The sequence below is a fragment of the Panthera uncia genome, chromosome E3 (assembly GCF_023721935.1).
Source record: "Panthera uncia isolate 11264 chromosome E3, Puncia_PCG_1.0, whole genome shotgun sequence".
Lineage (NCBI taxonomy): Eukaryota > Metazoa > Chordata > Mammalia > Carnivora > Felidae > Panthera > Panthera uncia.
In genome coordinates, this window is record NC_064815.1 from 30,954,622 (window position 1) to 30,971,031 (window position 16,410).

The following is a 16,410-nucleotide window of genomic DNA, read 5'->3' on the forward strand; positions in this document are numbered from 1 at the left end:
AACCAAGGCAAAAAACAAATCTGTTATGCCTTTTTTTTTGGATACAAAATCTGTAGCCCGGTATTACCTGAAACATAGAAATCCCTACAAAAATAAACAACATCGCTCAAGAAAGTCTACTCAGAGTTACCGGGTAGGAGGTGACACAGATGGTCTGAAGAGGACAGAGCGAGAGGAAAACATCTGGAGTGAGTTTACGCAGATGCTGACAGCCTCAGCATTCTCCTCACTATCGAGAAGGTAGCTTTGCAGCAGCTGAACAGAGTTTTACAAAAATATAGTCTCACTTCAGCAATTTTGACGTTGGTTCACTTTGTTTTTTTGAGAGTGTTCTTTGGAAATGTAACAAAACAATATTATTTTCCATTTTTATTACATTTCATTCATCTTCACGTATCATTTGTACTTTTCTGAACAGAATCCTTGAAAAGTAATTTAGCTGAGGGTAAAACTTGAGGTTAAGTTACTTTCTCTTAGCTCCTTCAGGATTGTTATTATTCCATGATTCCACTGCCTTCTGGCCTCCACTGTCCTTGAGAAGTCGGCTTCAAATCGTCTTGCCTTCTGCAGGTAAGATGCCTTCACTCCAAACATTTTTAAGATTTTCCCTTTGGCTTTCAGGCTTTACACTTGCAGCATAATGCATTTTGGTGTGGACATATTTTATTCTGCTCAGGATGCATATTTCTTCAGTCTGATAAAATATCAGTTCTGAACCTTCTCAGCCGTTATCTCCACATATTTCCTCACTCTCTTCTCCTCCCTCCTTCCCCTCTGAGTCATATTAGATATATGTCAGACACTCATTTTATTCCTTATGCCTTTTAACCTATCATGTTTTCAACCTCTGTGTCTCTGTGCTGTATTTTATTTACTCGTTAGAGTTACAGTTATAGATTACTCATATCTAGCTTTCGGTTTGAGAATTCTCTCTTTAGCAGTGTCTAAACTGCTTTTCACCTCAATTGTAGTGTTTCATTTTCAGTGGCTGTGTCCTTTTTTTTTTCTTAAAAAGTGCTTTAAAAATGGCATTTTATCTTTAAAGTTTTAATGCTTTCTTTTCACAGTTTAAGACTTTAATATTTATTCCACCTTTATTGAGATATAACTGATATACAACATTGCATAAGACTAATGGGTGCAACATGTCAATTTGTGATATTTATTGCAGAGAGATTACCACCATAACATTAGCTAATACCTCCTTCGGTCAAATAACTATTGTTCCTTTTTGGTGGTGAGAACATTTAAGATGTATTCTCTTAGCAACTTTGTTTTTTGTTTTACAAAAATTTTTTAATGTTGGTTTATTTTTGAGAGAGAGAGAGTGTGTGTGCAAGTGGGGGAGGGACAAGAGAGGGGGACAGAGGATCTGAAGCAGGCTCTGCACGGGCAGCAACAAGCACCTAGTGCGGAGCTCGAACCCACAAGCTAGGCATAACCTGAGCCAAAGTTGGATGCTCAAACAACTGAGCCACCCGGGTGCACCTCTTAGCAACTTTAAAGTAGTATTATTAACTATAATCACTATGCTGTACATAAGATTGCTTAGACTTTATTCATCTTGCAACTGTAAGCCTTCCATAATTTTAAACATACTTATTACATATTCTCTTTCATACTAGTATGTACTTTAAAGTAATCAGGTCCTGTTTCCTTCCTTCCTTCCTTCCTCCCTCCTTCCTGCCTTCCTTTCCTCCCTTCGTTCCTCCCTCCTTACTTTCCTCCCTCCTCCCTTCCTCCCTTCCCTCCCTCCTTCCCTTCCTTCCTTCTTTCCTTCCCTTCCTTTCCTCCCTCCTCCCTCCCTTCCTTCCTTCCTTCCCTCCTTCCCTTCCTTTCCTCCCTTCCTTCCTCCCTCCTCCCTCCCTTCCTTCGTTCCCTCCCTCCCTCCCTCCTTCCTTTCCTCCCTCCTCCCTCCCTTTCCTCCCTCCTTTCCTTCCTTCCTTCCTTCCTTCGTTCCTCCCTCCCTCCCTCCCTTACTAAAAAGGATCTCATTATTACACACGACAGAGTATTCCCTTGTGTGTTTGGCAAAAATTGTGAATTCATCTTTTTCATCTTTTAAAAGTTGTTTTTTATCTGGGACAATTCGGCTGTGACAGTATCTCTCCATAGACGTTTCCTTCTTTGGTTGCCCAGAAAGTCTGGCCCAGGACCACGTTTCTTTCTTTCTTTTTCTTTTTTCACTTTTTGTCTAAAAAAAAAATTTGTTCTGTTTTTGAGGCCAGTGAAATAGCTTATTGGGTTATCACACGTAACGTTTCAGGAGGAGTGGATCACTGTCCCCCCGGGGTAAGAAGCTGGTCATTGAGGATGTTCCTCAGGGCCTTCCGATGACATACTAAGTGTACCGTCTCTGAACCGTGCTTATTTTTTAATAACAGCGCTTGTGATTGTCCATCTTGATTTTAGATTTTATTTTAGCCACCAGCAACTCACTGCGGTTTTCATCTTCATTTCCCTGGCAGTGAATAACACTGAACATCCTTTCGCGTGCTTAACTGACCATTTGTATGTCTTCTTGGGAACAATGGATATTCAGATCCTTTGTACAGTTATTAATTGGGGCATCTTTTCGTTTGGAGTTGTAAGAGTTTTTATATGTACATCACGGATATAAGTCTCTTATCAAATGTATGATCTGCAAATATCTTCTACGATTGGGGGACTGTTTTCTTTTTTTAACTCGCTTCATGGTAGTCTTTGAAGCACAAAGCTTTTAATGTTAATGAAGTCAAAGTTTTCTTTCGTTGCTTGTGATTTTGGTGTCTGGAAGCAAGTTTTACATTAATTTCTTTTCTACAAGTCTCCGGGACAGTGTAAAGGCGGAGCCCCAACCTGAGTCGGGCATGGGGCCTAGAGTTACCTCGCTTCTTCCCATTCAGCGTCCAGGTAGACAGGTAGAGGTGGACAAACTTCCTCGGGCAGAGCTTTTCAGTCTCTTCTTTCAAAGATGGTACGGTGTTCAGGAGCCTTGTCTGTAGGCAAGTGTCTCGCTTCCAACCCCCCGCCTTGCAGAGACTCACGGTTGAACCTCCTTTTCCTGGATGGGCACCATGTCCTGAGTCCTGCAACTCCCAGGATGGATGTCCCCTCCCCGTGCCAGGCCCCTGGGGCACCAGCTCACCACCTGTTTCCGTCCCTTCGTGTCTCTGACACATGGGGATTTCCCCTGTTTTTCTTATGAGGACAACCAATAAATTCAAAATCCCCCCTAATTATACTTTGTCCACAATTTTCTAGTTAGTCACGGTGACGCGATTTTTTTTTTTTTTTCTAGTATTTTCTTGGTCTGCCTGTTACTGGAGTTAGAACAGTCCCTTAGAATGTTTCAAGTTCTCTTCTTTGTCACAAAGACTCAGACAGTGAATAGAGCTTTTTAAAAATCCATGTGATCAGACAGCCACAAGCTGAGCATACAGTCTCAATCTTTTATTGCTAACGTAATAAAACCTACAGCCGAAAAGAAAGCCAGGAAGGCATCTGAGGCAGCCCCGGCTGTTCTGGCAAACCCCTCTTTAAATGTCGGTCCTCTTGGAAGAGGAACGATACATTTCCACCCGTTCAGGAGAGAACCTAGCCGTTTCAGACCAGGTGGAAGGAGCTGGTCTGTATCACCATACCCTTTCAATAGGACAGTAGCCCTTTTTTGGGACTCCATAATCTCAAACTGGGCCAGCGAGGGTCCCCAAAACCACAGGTCAGCCCACAAAGCCCAGAAGGTTCAGGGAACACACTGGTCCTTACCAGACCGCAGTCCACATTTTTGCCTGTTGACCCCAGACACTTCTCCCTTCCTCCCTGGCAACCGGCGGCAACCCCGAGCCAGGTGGCTCTGCGCAGAGAAGTGCGTACCATTTCTGGAAAGATTCTAAGGGTCAGGCGTGCCCGTTCTTCACTCTTTCTTTTCCCTCTGGTAGCTGGGCACAGATGACAATTAGTCTTACGGCACAGCAGAGCCTGGGTCCTTGAATCGCCTCGAAGAGAGCCACCCCCTGAACAGGAACGGTCCTACTTGGTGGCAGCTGAAAAGTGGACTTCTATTGTGTTAAAGCCACTGAACCTTCGAGGGGCTCTTTGTCAGTGCAGGTGAGACTATCTTAACACGCCCACATACTACTTTGTCAAGAGGAGGTCCTGAGGGCCTTGTGCTATAAAGATCTCCCTTAGGAACTCTGTACACTCTTGCTTCTTATCCCTGATGGCGAGAACCGTGCCTCACTTCGCAAATAATACCATGAATCCAGCCCCTGGTAAAATCCGTCATTAATTTCAGATTAGTGGCATTCACTCTAATGATGTTCTACTTAAGTCACGGTCGCGGTTGACCTGATTACTGGGTTAGGAGAGTGTGGACGTAGACACAGGTGGGGACAGAGCCAACGAGACGCGATGACCGGGGACACGGGTGGGGGCTGAGCCCCGGGGCGGGAAGAGCCCCCCCACCTCACCTGACTCGCGCGTGCGGCCCCGCACCGCCTCGCTCCAGGGCCCGGCGCCGATGGCGTTGAACGCCTGCATCTGGAGCTCGTACTCCGTCCACTCCTCCAGCCCCTCGATGGTGAACTCCCTCTCCAGCCGGTCGTTGATGACCTGTGCCAGTGCCTGGGGCCGGAGGTCGGGGCGCCAGTACTTAATCCTGTAGCCCACCGACTCGGGGTTCCCGTTGTACTGGGAATCGGGCAGGGGCTGCAAACGAACGACACCCGGGGTGAGCCGGCGTCTCCGAACTGCCACCTGTCAAGGCCGCCAAGCCTGGGCCTGTCTTACGAGGCCAATTCCTTGGAAAATATTTCCCGCGGGGAACACGCTTGGGACCTTTACCGCGTTTTGTCCCCCCAGAACTTTTCTTCCGTTAATTAAATGAAACCCTATCAGTAACTTTGGCTGCACGTAATTTCTTTTAATACATCTTGGCTTAATTTCGTGGGGGAAACGTTCTGAATAAATATCAGGCTGGCTCCCTTACAAACATTGAGTATTGGCTTCATGTTGACCCAGCTTAAGGACTTACAGGTCCAGCTTATGGCACCACTGGTTTCCCTCCCCCAGAGAATATTCCTCAGTTCCGAGAAGCCAGTGAGTGTTGCTGCTAATTAACTAACAGGGTCTCCGGGGCTGGTCTGTGACCCAAGCCCAACGGGAAAACGCAATACTTTTTGGTTTCGCCAAGAGGTTAGCTGTGACTGGGACAAAGCCGTGGCCGACGCATCACTAAGCTCTGGTTTCACGCTAGGTCCTGGACACTGGAGATGACCGTCCCTGCAGCCAACTTCCGGCCCCCCAACTCACCACCCAGCGGAGCCGCAGGCTGGTCTCGCTAGCAGTCCGCACGGTGATGCTGGTCGGAGCCACGTCCGGGGGCGCCTGCAGGGTCTGGATGACCCGGGAGGACTGGCTGAAGGGGCTGGCACCGACGATGTTCACCTGCCTCATTCGAAATCTAGAGGCAAATGGCAAAAGGCAATGTGGAAAGACGGACAGAACAAAAAAACCCACAACGTTCTCAGAAGGTGCAGGCGTGTGTCCCTCTGTGTCATCAAGGCTGCCGCTCAAGGGCACCTTCTTTCCACCTGGTTTCATTAAAAATGCAAATTGCATATCTGGTCCTTTTCCCCAAAAACCTCCAAAGAATGGTAAATTCATTGAAACTCAGAGATGCTACATTCCCGCGTGCAGCGTAATGGAACGGGTTTCATGGCCAGAAATCTGTGTCATCAGATGCCACTGGCTGATTCGAGTTTGGGGTAAGGACAGGGGGTTGGGGCTCAAAGAAGCAGTTGACAGAACTGGAGTGTCAGGATGTCACGACCAATGGTGGCCTCGAGAGTCTGGTGTCTTTTCACCAGAACGGATGCCCACACCCCATTCTCTGTCGGCTCAGGAGAGGTGCACTGGCCCCAGAATCCACACCCCAGGACCCGAACCCCATTGGCAATTGGGACCCAAGGCAAATCAGACTTGTCTCCATTTCCTTACCTATAAAAGGAGGGTGGGGGCGGATGTGCTTTAAAGCTTGGTTGGGCTAATGTTTTCAGTTCTCTGTTATTTGTATGTAGATTACTTGGAGTGAACTTTTGTCCAATAAATGTACCCTGAGCAAACACGCATCTATTACAGAGTCTGGAATAGGACACGGACAGGGGTCTCTAATCACAGTTTCTGGCCTTCGAAGCAATTGTACAACTGACATCAATTGCACACGGAAAGCCTGGAGGCCCTGCAGCTCACGTGCGGAGAAAAATATTTCTCAAAAAGCGAGTGCGTGGTACCTTGATTCATCTGCTCTAATCCGAGGGAGGCTGTTCAAACGAACAGAAGCTTGAACAGCATCTCTCATTAGGCATTTAGGGAAAAAAAAAACGTAATGTCGGTATTATACTCAAAAAAAATGTTCTTTACAAAGATGTAATTTCACCTTTTACTCTCTGAATTAGTCATTCTTAGTCTTTTACTCCCTGATCTTATGAAAAGTATCCGTCCTGGCAGAACAGTGACATTATCAAACTCAACATCTGGTGATAACTGGAAATTTCATCTTGGTCAATGATCTTACGGGAAGTTATAACATCTCTAACGGCTTGTGATCACGCTACCCTTTGTTAAGGCCAAGGATTTACTGCCTGGATAGGTTTCAGGATCAAGAAGCAAAAGGTTAAATGGCATGTTAAGTGCTTGATTAGTGAGGCCCGCGGCTCCTGGGCGTTGCAACGGGAAGCAGAGGATGTTCAGTGGAAGATGCTTTGTTTACACACAGGCTGTTGACAGGCGCAAGGGGTCACTGGGCTTTGTGAAGACCCACGTCTGGGCTGCCTGGGGCTTTTGGTATTAAGCCTAACATACGAGTGAGCCATCGCAGCCGGTGTTGAAGGAAGGAGAGCTGCTAATCTGGCCTCGGGGATATACCCTCTCTTGGAATCCTCTTGAGGATTCATGTAACATGAATTCAGGTAACATGGACTGTTACCGCTGCTGAGAAATGCCTCGGTTACATACACAGAGCTGGGTTTTGGTCTTGCGGGCTGAAGCCACCCGCTGGCCTTGCCAGCCCTCCTCCTGTGGCGGTCTAGCACCCGAGGTTCTCACCTGTAATGAGTGTAGGGTGTGAGGTTTGGGATCTCCAGCGTCTGGGCGTCAGGCTCATTCTCCTCCTCGTAGAGGCTGACCCACTCCTCCTCCTCTCCGATGGCTCCAACCTGTGGGAGAGAAGATCGTGAGAAGGGACGGAGGAGCCGCAAAGCGGATGCTGCCATTAACACAGTGTGCAAATGCCTGGTGCGAGTGGCGCTGGGCAGACCCACCCCGTGTCCCGCACACGGGCAGGTTAGTTGAATCTTGCACACACCTTCGGTCTAAGCCTTGGAGATAAGGCTCCTGCTAAGTCCGAGGTCCTGCCAGGGTCAGGACCCAGAGGGCGGGGCCTGAGGGTGAAGTCTCTGGGGACAAACGTCACGAACCTCACACCCTCCCGTCCTCCCTCCTGCTTAACAGGTGAGGATGCAGAGACAGGCCCAGAGAGAAGGCCTGGCCAGGATCCCACGTGACCCCACGTGGCCGTGTGTCCTCACTTAGGGTCCAGAGCCATTTCCACCACACGATGACCGGGGGGACAGAGTCTCCGCCCACTTCTGTCCCAAACACACACTCTTCAAAGAACTGGTGCTTCTTCAAAGAACCTTTCTCGGAGAAGGACTGGCTGCTGCCTGGGAGCCAGACCAGCAGGCCAAGTCAAGAGACATCATGACCTCACACCAGCCAGGAGAGCCCTGACTCCACATCCCTGTGTCAGGCACACTCGGCCTTGTGCAGGCTGTGTGGCTCTGGGGGACCCAGCGGACACACGTGGAGGGAAGGCTGGAGCACAGAGGGAGTTTCAGGCCAAACGTGCCCTGCCGAGGTGGGTCATTCCAGGGCCCTGAGCTTTTAACACTTCATAAAGGTGTCAAACGACACAAATGAGCAGAAATGTGCTCGTTAAGCTTGCAAGTGGCCAGGGGGCTGGGGGACGGCACAAGAACCCGAGATCTCGGAAAACCGGAGGGCGGTCCAGGAGGGCGAGGAGGAGCCTGAGCGGACACAGTGCCGGGAGGCCCGCTTGCTCCAGAAAGCTAAATGCAGACTCGAAGCTCTAAACACTCCATGTTGAAAGCACGGAAAGAGTCTGGCCATTCCTCGAGAAGTTAAACAGAGGACGACCATATGGGCCAGCAGTTCGGCTCCCAAGGGGACGCCCGGAAGCTGGTCCTCTAGCAGGTACACGGGTGCACGTGTTCACGGCAGCTCTGGCCACAGGGGAAGGCCACACAGGGGCCCGTGGGTGGACGCAGATCAACAGCTACAGTGCGCCCACACCGTGGACTGTGCAGCTGTAGAAAGGAACCTACAACCTACAAGGTGGGTGCCTCGAAAACGTGATGGTAAGTGAACGAAGCCAGACCCCAAAGGCCACATATTGTACGACTGCATTTCACGCAGTTCCCAGAATAGGTAAATCCAGAGTCAGGAAGCAGATCGGTGGGTGCCAGGGGCCGCAAGGAGGGAAGGGTGAGTGACTCCTTCACGGGTACAGGACTTCCTCTTGCGGTGATGAGAACGTTCCGGGACCGGGTGTTGAGCAACACCGTGAACGCACCAACGGGTGAACTGTGTACTTTGACACGGTTAACTTTATGTTACGTGAATTTCAACTCCGTTTAAAAAATAAAAAATGTTAAAATAAAACGTGGGGTGACTGGTCAAAAACGTGCGGTGGAGAAAGATCCGGAGGTCAGAGTCGATGCACGGCCCGGGAGTCAGAAAAGCAGCAGGGTAGTCGAATGGGCAGTGAAATCAGGAAAAGATGATGGAGTCGGCACAGCTGGGGACAGGTGGGTAGCCTCCAGGACCCTGGCACCGGTGGAGGCTAGTCTCCCCCAGTCATCAGCACTGGGGCCCCCACCGGAGCCCGCAGAGACACAGAGGTGAAAGAGGGAGACAGCAGACGTACATTGAGGACGGATCGAGGATGCACGGAACGCCTGTGTTGGAGAAGGGAGGGTCTAGGGTAACCTGGGTTGGAGGAGCTGCAGAAACAGACAGCACTAAGTGCCCCCAGGGCCCAGGGCCACCACCGGCCTCCTCCTCTGTGCCCCTGATGTGGAAGGGGCCCAAAGGGGAAGACTGGCCAGTACTGACCATGGCCTGGGTCCGTGCAACGCTGCCGGGCAAACGGAGGCGAGCCCCCGCCGTGTGGTGTCAGGGAGCGCACCAACGTCCACTCAGGAGCCCTGCCCGTGGCCCGGCGTCCAGCCCGGGGCAGACCCTCCCTGCACGAATGTGGGGGGTGAAGGAGGGGAGCTGGCAGATGAACTACAGGGCGGGAGGAAAACCACAGCTGTGCCCCAGACTCGGAGGGTCTGCCGCGGTTCTGCCCCACGTAGAGGGGACCACATGGAGCGGCAGGGAGGGGAGGCGGGGGTGGCGGGAGGGCTGGGACCACACTGTCCGCTCAGCACCGTTCTAGACGTTAACAAGATATAGGCGCGCCTCAGAGTCAAACGCTAACAGTTAAGCCGAATTGTACTGAGTGTCAGGGACCCCCTTCGATCTGGGCCTCACGGCAGGGTGTCGTGGTTTCTGAGTCCGAGGTGACAGGTGAGCTCCTCTCTGTGAAAGGGACCCTCGGGAGACTGAACCGCAGCACTTGTACCGTTTCTCGTAAGACAAGTTTAGGGGAAAAAAAGGAAAGGAGGATGAAAGGAAAAAGGGAAGAGATGACTTCGGTTTTAGGAGAGTCAGTTCAAGACCTTTTATCTCCTGTTTGAGCCCCTACAGAGACGCCTCAGAGGGTGTTAGGGAGCAGGGCGGCCGGTGCTTGGGGCACCGAGTGACCGAGGCAGGTGTGGGCCGTGGGCACCTGCTCACCACCACCAGGAACTGGGGCACGAGTGCTGCCCCGGAGCACTGTTGTCCTGACGTGTCTGTGCGCATGGAGGGGGGACACGCACGGCAAGTGCATTTATGGACCAAATCCCCAGGCCCCACCGTGAGGGCCCCTGTGCTTCTGCGAAGGCACTCCTTCCTGCTCCTATCTCCCTGTGTCCCCAGCCCCACCCCTCCAGCCATGGCTGCTTCGTCTGAGCTCCTGGTGTAGAGAAATACCCCGGGCTACGAAACGACAGGGCTTGGTGTTGGCAGGCTTTTGGCCTCAAAGTCTGGCGTGTTTGGATTCCATCTGTCTGGTTGCCTCACTGGCCTAAAGCATTCATCTGCCGGCCCGGTGACTGCCCTGACCCCGTGGACGTCACTGGTCTGAATGGACACCGGGGGCTCGGAGCGTGCCCTTGGCCATGCAGCCACTGTGGTTGCCGGGGCTCAGCACACGGCCTCGGCGGGGTCAGCAGGGGTCGCCTGCCCTGGGTTTCTAGCCTGTTCCGCTCACATGATTGAGAAGACGGGAGAGGAACTGGCAAGGCCTCCTTATACGCTACTGGAGAAACACTGCAAGGCATCCGTGGAGGCTGCAAAGGCAGGAACCGGCTGGCGTGGTCCCCCGGGGGCCCTGGCCCGCAGCTGCATTAGCCCCACGGCTGGGAAACGTGAGGGGCCGGCAAGATGACACCCGCTTAGCGTTCCTGGGAAAGAATGCCACTCCGCACAGGACAGCCTGTGCAGAGAGAGCTCCCAGGCCCTGCCGCCATCTTCCCAGCCATGCCTAACACGCCTTCCGAGAAGGTCACTGTGGGTCGAGTGCAGGGCTTCTGTTTTGCGGAGGGGAGCCTCCGGCTGTAGGGCTAGGATGAATGGATGGGGACACCCAAGGTCACAGTTCCCTGCCTTCCCATGGAATGCTCCGTCTCCTTTTTAAACAACCTGGATTTGAACGGGTGCCAAATTAGCGGCGAGCCCAGGTGGGCGCCACGTGGCTCCGTTTGGCTCTGCCCGCCACTTCTCCCTGCAAAGCCAGTCTGTCATTACCCGGAGGCGTCACTTAGTCGCAAACACCTGCACCTTGCAAAGGCTCTTCCCACCCTCGAAAGTGTGCCCCCTCCCCACTCCTGTCCTTGCAGCCCATGAGCCCCTCTAGAAGCTGCAGGGCGTCCGGGGCTTTGGGAAGCATCCAGGAACGCCCCTGCCCCCACGCCACTCATTCTGCCCTCTCAGGGCATCTTCTGTGTCCCTGAGATACAGCGTTCCTCCTGCCTGTCATATCCTTTTAAAAACACGACTCTCCTATGAATACACAGTACAGGTCAGAGATTCCTTTTGCTTGTTGGTGAGGGAACCAGCAAGGTGATGAAACTGGTTCAGAGAATCCCAGAGTCAAAGCACAAGGACTCCACCAACGAGGACACACGTGTTGCCACAAGATGGCGAAATTAGAAGTAAAACCGGTTACAAGAGCACGGCAGCCCTAACCTCTGGGTGCGGAACTTTCCATCTTCTGTAAGTTCTAACTTAGAACATCTAACTTCACAGAGCCTGAGCCAAATCATAAATAGTAAGACAAACACAATCACGGTCCTGAGGACAGACGGGCCGTAGGCAAGCTCATGAAACCAGACCCCAGGACAGGGACCAGGCCGCTACGGCCCGAGGGCCAAATCCGGCCCACCTCCTCCCGTTTTTGTCAATAAAGTTTTATTGGGACATGACCACACTCGGTGGTTTGTTTCCTGCCAATGGCTGCTTCTATGCTGCCAGAGCAAAGCTGCTTAGCTACAGCGGAGACTGTCTGCCCGAAGGCCTAAAGGATTAACTATCGGGCCCTTCACAGGAAAAGTTTGCCAACCCCTGGTCCAGCGCTTCACCAAAAGGACAGGCAGTGCCCCTCTGCCTCCTTACTGAGGTGACTTGCCATGTTTGTTTTCCCTTTTGTCTGCATGAGAACCCCCAGTCAGGTTCAGGGTCTCACCCCTCACTGGCCCCCCCGGGCGTCACCCCCAGGAGCCATCCCAACCTGTCGGCTTCATATACAAATGTGCAGGATTTCAAAATCAGTACTGAAATGAGGCTGTCTTGCGCTGAGCTCCAAAAGCAAATTATTACCGAAAATGTAATTTTACTTACGGATCTCCGAAGCAGGGGAGGAGGAATGCTTAAATTTCTATAATAAAGGGTTTACATTTTGATCTGAAGCGACCAGAATTCTTTCTCGTGAGGAACAGAAGTCTTTTGACACTTGCTGGGCTCCTCCGGCTCTCTAGTGAGATTTCAAAACCATCACGACGGAGTGTTCTAGAAGTAACTAGCTGTTCACTAATGATGTGCTGGACATACAGTGTGGCAGCGTTCTTTAAAGATGAAACAAATCAGAGCTCCACGGGGAAGCTGGGATTTTGACGGTTTTCTTCTTCTTCTTCTCCTTCTTTTAAAGCTAACAAATAGCACTTTACAATACTTAATACAAAAGCAGAAATGCCACACATTTCAAACGCCACTCATCAGGGGGTGGTCGTTAGGATCCATTAAGGAACTGCTGTCCTTCCAAAAGCCACGTTCCTCCTGGAGGGCTCTCACTGGCTCGTCCGCCTCCCTGTCTGGCTGGGGGGCTGGGCTCCTTGGGACACAGGTGCTCATTTAATGCCTGGGGGTCCCAGAGCCCACCGCCCTCGCCAACTCGGGTTTTCCATCAGAACGGGAGCCGTCTGCCCTAGGACAGCCTGCAGCCAGCGGGGCCTCTGAGAAGTCGAGCGGAAGCCAGCCTGCCCGGGCAGGACCCCCAACACCCCGCTGAGGCCCTGGAGGCCAGAGGAATGGCTGCTCCCAGGACGGTCATTAACCTCATCCTCTGAAACGTACCGGCAAAGGGAGAGGACGCATAGAAACGGGCGGCTGTGCCGGGAGAGGTGGTGGTGGGGGGGGGTGTGCTTGGTGGCATGAGAGCACTCTCCTTTCACCCACAGCTAAGAGAGGGAAAAGACTCTTCAAGAATTCATTCCAGGGAACTCTGCCAAGCCAAGTGCACCCTGCTGGCTGGAACTCTGGTGTCAGCAGGAAAACTTGCGTGTCCAGCAACTTCCACGGCTACCAAGGCCCCTCTTGTTCTGAGCGGCGTCCCCCGCGCCCCAGCCAAATGAAGCGCCCCGGTGAGGACGCGGGACAGACGGGGCATCTCCGCATGGCTCTGCTGGCCAGTCGCGCACGACCAGGAAGAGGCTTAGGCCGTCCGTCCGTCTGGAACCCTGATGAGTCCTTGGGGGGGGCATCGTACCTGCAGTTGACCGAGGAGGGTTCAGGCTTTGCAACAGCCCGAGCCGGGATCCCCAGTCCTCCCTCCTGTTCACAGCTGTGCCCGCTGGTTACTTATTTACTCTTTTGTATTGTTTAACATTCCCTCCATCTGCAGAAGCAGGACTGTGACATGACCGCTGGGTCTCCTACCATGTGTGGCCTCAAGGACACTGGGTTCTCCTGCCCCACCCCCGACTTTCCAGCTTTGTCTTCTCTGGTTCCTCCTTTGCCCCCAGTGACACCCAAATGCAGTGTCCCTGCAGGTGTGTCCCACCCTCCTCCTTGGCCTCCCTCGGCGTCGGTCTCCCTCCTCCTAGCGTTCGGTGTCCCTGCTCGGGTGGCTCAGACCCCCGTGTGTGGCCTGCCTTTGTACTGACTACCGGGTGGATGTTTCTAAGTTCTGCTCACGTCTGAGCTAGTGCCTCAGACCTGACCCTCCTGCGACAGCGCCTGTTCTGCCCCCACCCCAGCTCCCCGTCCCGCTCCCTCCCACCCTGGCCTGTGCTCACAGGCAGGCCGCCCTGCAGCCTCTCACGGCTGCCTGACTCCAGGGACGGGACCTGGTGTAGAAACTCCTGACCTGTTGCTCGAACTACTCCGGTAGGTAGTGAAGTCAGCGAACTGAACACAGCAGAATGTGCTTGCTCGTAAGAGCCTCCCTGCCTTAAGACCAAAGGTTCGGGGCTGCTGACGGCTGGCCGCAGGGTCTGCGTGCTCACTGGCCTGGGGAGTCGCATCCCTGACTGGCAGTTGGAAAGCCACCAATCTGGCAGGGCCCTGACCTGCCTCTCGGTCAAAGAGCTGGCTCCTCGTCAGTCACCCTGTGCAGTGCACCTGGGTATGTCCCTCAAGTACAGGCCCCCAAATGCTGCAGCCGTGACGGGGCACTCCGCACGGGGGAGCTCCAAGGTCATCCCTGCTGCTGCCTGCTCCTGCTCCTCGTCCGTGCCTCGTCCCACCCAGTCCTCCCTGTGTTGCCTCCCGTGGGCCCCCCCAGGGTTACCCCACTTTATACACAGTCCCCAAATGTGCCCCCACCTGAAAGAGCCTTCTAGGGACGGTTTTCCCATGAAGCCTTCCCCTCCCGTGAAGAGGCTTCTCCCGCAGGCCATCTGTGCACCCAGGACAGTCCCTGCTCTGGAGCCCGGGTTCTGAGCTCGGCTGCCCGGGATCTGGGGGCCAGTTGTATACAGCCTGGGGACCGGGCCATCCCCCCACAGTCTCTCCCCAGCCCGTGCAGGTGGCCTCCTCTGCATCTGTCCCTTCTCTCCCATCAGTTATGACCCCTCTCACGGACAAACGGGACACCCACACCTCCCTGTGCCACTCCCCAAGATCCTGAAATGCCGGCGAGGACTTGGGACCCCACTCTCCGAGTGGCGTGCACGGGGAAGGTCGCGAAAGGCACGGGGGTGTGAGAACCGGCCTGCTACCTGCCGCCTGCTTTGTGATGCGGGGACCTCAGCCTTGCCTGTAAAGTGAGGACGGAAATGACTCTCCCCCGGAAGTCCTCTCAGAGGCACCCTGCTCGGACACCAGGAGGTGCCGTTTCCCATGATGCTTTCACTGCAGAAACTCACCAGGCCGTTCACACGAACCCCCGAAGCCCTCCCCCCTCCCACTGTGCCTGGGCACACCCCCGCCCTGCAGCCACCCCCTGCAGGTGCACCAGCCACGCTTCCAGTTTCTGCATCTGACCCCTGACCTCTGGGGCCCTGCGGACCCTGGAGCGGCTGCCCCAGGAGGCACGCAGCCGAGGCCTGGAGAGAGCAAACAACTCGCCTGTGACACAGTTTTCGGTCCATAGCCCACACCGTATCCCCTCCTCCACGGGGCTCTCGAGCTCTGGGCCACCGTCCCCCTGCCCTCATCACCCAGGGCCAGGGACCTATGCCCCGGAGCCTCTCACATTACTCAAGCTGGCCAGGCCTCAACCTGCCCTCCCACCTCCCGGCTCCTTCCCACGGAAACCAGAGTAAGGCTCTCGCCCAAGCGCCACCTCCCCTGGCCTCCTGACCGGCCCTGCGGCTTCCCCCTGTGGCCCCGTGTGGCATCCCGTGCCTCCTCCTCTGGGAACGGTCAATAAAGACTGTTTTTCCAGTGAGTCATCTCCTGACCTGGTGGTCTTGCCACACCTGAATAAAAACTAAGTTTGTATTTTAAAACAAGAGGTGCCACGTAATTTTCCAACTCTGCCTTTTGCGCGGCTGTTGTCTCTGCTCAGAACGCCCTTCTCACCCTGCAGCGCCCAGCGCCAACCTCGCCTCCGCGGAGCCCTCCTCGGCTGTTCAGGCCAGGCCCCCATTTGCTTTCGGGCTCTCTCTTAACAGCAGGTCTCATCCGCATGAACCAGATTTTATGCCCGCCGTCCCGCCCATGCCCCCACCCCCACCCCCACCCCGGGCTGTGAGGTTCTGGAGGTCTTTGTAACTTGGCGTTGGGCACCAGACCGGAAACCTGTAAAACAGGAGGTGCTTCATAAATGTCTGCTGGATGAACGGGTGACTGAATGACACAAATATAAAACCTGGTGCCTGAAAAAATGGGACACGGGTGAACCTAAAAATCCAACAGGAGAATTAGGACGAAAGGTTTAGAGCGGTCCTCAAGATGAAGAGAAAAATATTACCCTTGTAAAACTTAATTTGGTTTCACAGTTGTGATTTCTATACGTGTTGATCTCTCTTTCCGGACAATGACACGATAAAACACTTCCCTAGGTCCCTACCTGCACTGTCACTGATGCCATGATATGTGCTGCTCTGTGGTATTTTTAAAAGTCCCGTAATAGGACCTAAAAGGATCCAATAGACTAATGAACAAGAAGGCTGGTTCAAGCCGTTCATCTTGTATGGCTTTCCCAGGCTGGTCAAGAAATAAGGGAGAAAAGTCATTGTCAGGGTGTCATCAGGCACAACCAAGCAAACAATAAACACTTTGAAATATCCGCAAGTGACGTCACAGTCACCTAGCACGGCTGCGCCTCAACGCTGAGCCAGACACGTTGTCCCGGAACAAAGAGGAGCCCATCTTGGCACATCACGCAGGTGACCGCGTCATTGTTTTTTTTTTTTTTTTTTTTTAATTTTTTTTTTTTCAACGTTTTTTATTTATTTTGGGGACAGAGAGAGACAGAGCATGAACGGGGGAGGGGCAGAGAGAGAGGGAGACACAGAATCGGAAACAGGCTCCAGGCTC

General features: G+C 53.1%; 1 protein-coding gene and 1 long non-coding RNA gene across 2 annotated transcripts in view; one reads left to right on the forward strand and one right to left on the reverse strand.

Moving 5' to 3' along the window:
• Nucleotides 1-16,410, reverse strand: part of SDK1 (sidekick cell adhesion molecule 1) — a 526,124-nt gene that overhangs the window by 106,048 nt on the left and 403,666 nt on the right. Inside the window, 3 exon segments of the mRNA XM_049639338.1 lie at nt 4,452-4,689; nt 5,293-5,443; nt 7,087-7,196. Coding sequence (XP_049495295.1) covers nt 4,452-4,689; nt 5,293-5,443; nt 7,087-7,196 — 499 coding nt within the window.
• LOC125928601 (uncharacterized) lies at nt 417-5,600 on the forward strand. Its single transcript, XR_007459721.1, has 3 exons — nt 417-570; nt 3,921-4,089; nt 5,237-5,600. It is a non-coding gene; the product is annotated as an uncharacterized LOC125928601 (long non-coding RNA).